General features: G+C 44.8%; 1 protein-coding gene across 1 annotated transcript; it reads right to left on the bottom strand.

Annotated features, from left to right (window-relative positions):
* Window positions 1–2,200: 2,200 nt before the first annotated feature.
* Window positions 2,201–4,118, bottom strand: LOC147449169 (mogroside I-E synthase-like). The gene has a single exon (XM_086522556.1). It carries the CDS (start codon window positions 3,846–3,848, stop codon window positions 2,412–2,414), a length of 1,437 nt encoding a protein of 478 aa, XP_086378682.1. The 5' UTR covers window positions 3,849–4,118; the 3' UTR covers window positions 2,201–2,411.
* Between the last annotated feature and the right edge of the window lie 321 nt (window positions 4,119–4,439).

Raw genomic sequence — 4,439 nt, forward strand, 5'->3', positions numbered from 1 at the left:
CCAATTTCTGAAAAGTAACAAAATAGAATAGAATTTATAGAAAGAGAAAAGTGGGAGAGGAATGGGGGCGGCCGGCCAAGTGGATTCTTTTTTTTATTGCGGTAATCTACGCGGCTATATGGGCGGTAATACATGCGGTAATAATCGTGGAAAAATCGGAAAACCGGCCAGCAGGGTTGCAGCATACAATCTCTCTCTTTCTTAAACCTCTCTCTCTCCTCTTATGCGGTAATGCTGTGCGGTAATAGCAGCATTCTCCCATAGTGATCACTCGACCTGCCACATCATCAAGAGGCCACTCCCATTAGGAATATTGCTAATGGGATGGCCGAGAATAGGATTTTATTTCCCCCATGCAACCTATAAAGAAGAAGGAATTGCTCTCTTGAGGGCACTCTCTCATTTTCTTTTGGAAGGGTCTTCTCTTCTCAGGAACTCTCTCTCCCGAGAGAAAAAGACCTAAACCCGAATTTCTTAAGCCGAGCTAATCTTAATATCCTTAAGCCAAGCCAAAGCTTCTAAGCCTCATTAGCCATTCGAATCCTCAAACTAAACCTATACTAAACTCATTAGCCATATTCTTACCTAACCTCGTCCTCATTAGCCAAGCTTAAGCAATCATTAGCCGGGATTCTCTTAAGCTCTGAGCCTAATCTTAAACCATTAGCCAAGCCTAAACCCATTTAAATCTGGGATTTAAGCCATAAATCTTAAGACAACTCAGACGGCCATTGGAAGACGAAGCTCCTATGCCATAGCGGGAAGAAGCAGAAGGGAGTACAAAGCAGGTCATTATTGATTTTCTTGATTAGCACCTGGATTAAGCCAGGCTCCACCTTGTAAGGAGCATAAAGCTTCCATTAATGATTGATTAATCAATAGACACTGTTGATTAGCTGGTATTAAGAGAATTGTTTGTTTTGATCTCTGTTTTTGTTAATTGTGCATGCTGCACCTTTTTTCCCCACACCTCTCACAGCCAGGGACCTGGTGCCTTTCCGGCTCACCTTTCTCATACTTATCCCCCGACAACGGTGATGCCCAAGCTTGGCACGCGCCGACATGCTTTGCTTCTTTCACGACATGCACATTCCATGCATCACCTTATTGTTCACGCCCTCCACATCTATGTGTAGAATGCCAAGCTGCCTGCTGGAAATGCCATGGTCGCAAGCACTCTGAGCACATGTAATCTCTCATGGAGAACTTGAGAAGGCTGACAGGCTGAATCTCTTTCTTTGGTGCTCTCACGCGATGTCTGGGTGCATCACGTCTCTCTGGCTAGGTACTACATCGATATGATCAATATGACTTCCATCACAGTCTCCAATTGTTATTTTCTCACCTCCACTTTGACGTAGTTAGGAAGCGAAGATGAAGAGAAGGGGGGCCTGTCGCAATGGTCATCTAGTAGCACCGAGGGGAGGCAGGAGCAGGTGAGGGCCGACACACACAAAGACAAACTTGACACACACAAACACAACAGAGCTCGTACGTCTACATAGGAGTTCTGCCTCTCTCGTATTGAGCTCGTAGCGCAAGAGTTCTCTCTCTCTCTCTCTGTGAGCTTCCTACGACGTTAAAATTATCTTCTTCTTTTTTCACTCTCTCTCTCTCTCTCTCTCTCTCTCTCTCTCACACACACACACACACACACACACACACACACAAAGACAGAGGCTTGAGACACACACAAACACAACAGAGGCTGCAAGGCTCGTGTTACGTCCTCTCTCTTGCATTCAGGTCGTAGCGCAGGAGTTCTCTCTCCCTCTCTCTCAAAAAAAAAAAAAAGCACACACACACACACACACACCTTGCAAGAGCAACATGAAAGTGCTCGCGTGAAATAAAGGCGTGTGGCGGCCTTTTCCCAGTAGCCTTCAACTCAAAATTGAATAGTTTTACATTTCTCCTTTACCCTTTTCTCTAAAAGCTGTAGCAGCATCTATTTAGATTCTCCTCAATACAAATCCTAAAAAGATTTTAGGGACATACTAGAATAGACTTGATGTGACAACACTCAAACACCATAAATATGACGTGACATGGTAGACTCACACAAGTGAAAAAGGCAGGGAATAACATGCCCATTTTTAAATGCATTCTTTTACAGTGCAATTAGAGCGGAGAGAGAGGGGTCATCCATAACGATTACCCCTCATGCGAGCATTAGTTAACTCGAAACAATTACCCATTTTTGTGCACGTTCAACGTAAACGAAAAATATTATTAAAATACATAATAGTTATGATTGGGAATGGCAAGTGCTTGGTGTGACCTATCTTTTCGTATCAATTTTATTGAAAACTATCCAGCCGAAAATAATTCAAAGCTTTTAAATTGTATGTCCCTCTATTCTATTCGGCCCCATGTTTTAAATGGCCTGATATTGGCCTCTTCACTCTTAATCAGCGAGGGAAGAGAGTTTTAACGAAGGCCTGAAGGTTCTTGGAGGATGAACCAGTTGCATCGAGGGCAGCATGGCAAGCCACGTCTTGAATCCGAGCAGCTGAGCTTCGTAAGGGGCTTGACTTACTTACCACCTCTCGAGTCTTGCGTTCCACCTCATTTCTGCTCACAATACCATTCTCACCTTCTCTCTTCAACATCTCGCCGGTGTGCACCATCTCCTCCACCCACCTGCTGTTCATCCCTTGGTCCGCAAACATGGGGCAGCATAGCATGGGCACCCCCTTGCAGGTCGCCTCCAGCGTCGAGTTCCACCCGCAGTGCGTAAGAAACCCGCCTATCGCACGGTGCGCCAATATCTTCCTCTGTGGCGCAGGTTCCCATAGCACCACCCCCCTCCCCTCCGTCCTCTTCTCAAACCCGCTCGGAAGCAGCTGCGTCCACTCCTCCCCCTTTTGCTGCTGATCTGGAATTCTTACCACCCACAGAAACCGTTCCTTACTGGCTTCCAACCCCATTGCAAGCTCGTGTGTCTGGGCCTCTGTCAGGCAGGCAATCGTTCCAAAGGCTACGTACAGCACTGATGCTTTTGGCTGTTCATCCAGCCACTTCAAGCACCTCTGCGCATCTGCACTCTCAGCCTCCTTGCTCGTCGACGACTCACCCCTCAGGAACGATGCTGGCAGAAGGGGGCCCACTGCCTTTATGTCCAACTCAGGGGCTTTCTCCATCAAGCCATCTACCACATCCTTCTCCAATTCGTACACTGTGTTGAGTAGCATACCCGTTGCGTCGCGCCACCGCGCCGCACATCGAAGGACATAATCGAAGGAGGCCACTGGATTGGGGTTCCAAGATATGTCGGGCATTTCGCTGACATGGAGAGATGGGAAGCCAGGGATCTTAAACATGTTAGATTTTTCATTCAAGTCTGTGTGGGGGCCCAGAGGAAGCCGGCCTTCCGACACAAAATCAGGGATATGCAGTAAATATGAATAGAAGCTAGACGACATGGGGTAGAAGATGTATGCAGGAATGTGAAGCTCTTTGCCCAGCCGTCCCACCCACCACAACATGAAATCATAGACCACACACGCAACTCGGCCCTCTTCATTCGTGTTGAGCTTGTTGAGAAGCTCTTGAAGAGCAGGGCCCATGCTTTCTGTTACTCTAATCAAGACATCCACTTGATCAAGTGTATCAGTCATGCTCTTCTCCTGCGGTAAGCCGTTCGGAAGGCCATGGAGGCGAATGGGAAGACCGCCTGCATTGAAGCCTTGCTTCAGCATGCTGCTAATGTAGGCGTCAGTGCAAACAAAGGTTATAGAGACTCCAAGCAATGCTAGCTTTCTTGACAGGTCCATAGCGCCATTGACATGGCCTTGGGCAGGAAAAGGGAAGACAACCACATGGGGAGAAATATTACAAGAGCCCATGTTGCTTGCCTATGTGACGTGAACGAAATGCTTGAAGAGATGGAAAATCTGAAATCAGGACGTGCTGCGTATGGCTTATGTATCGAGGGTGAGGCTTTACACAGAGTGGACTCGTCGTGATGCGTGATTCACATGCCCTACAACCCTCACTACAAGTTTTAGACTTTTTCTCACCTATAAAAAGTGGTATTAATTTCGGATTTCACACGCTATGGTGTGGAAACCATTTTTTACAAGGAAAAAAATTATGAATTTCTATGTAGAAGTCATGTTTTCACTTCTATATATTCTTTTCATGTTCGTATTTTACACTGATGTTTTTTTAAAACGATTAAAGGTCAAAAACCCCATGTAAATTTGATATTTTCAGTCCTTAATATTATTCATACCTTTGTATTTTATATTGAGATTTTTTTTTAATGACTCATTTTTAGATGTACTTGTAATTTTTTCAACATTGAAAACATTTTTGTATGTGATATAAGTATAAATCTTTTACAATCTAAAATATTGTCAACATGTTTTTCGATAGAATTATTTATACCTTTAAGGGAGCATACAAAATTCTAATTTTTATGCTATAATTTTTTT

This window comes from Adiantum capillus-veneris, chromosome 10, assembly GCF_014529385.1.
Source record: "Adiantum capillus-veneris isolate H3 chromosome 10, ASM1452938v2, whole genome shotgun sequence".
NCBI classification, from domain to species: Eukaryota; Viridiplantae; Streptophyta; class Polypodiopsida; order Polypodiales; family Pteridaceae; genus Adiantum; species Adiantum capillus-veneris.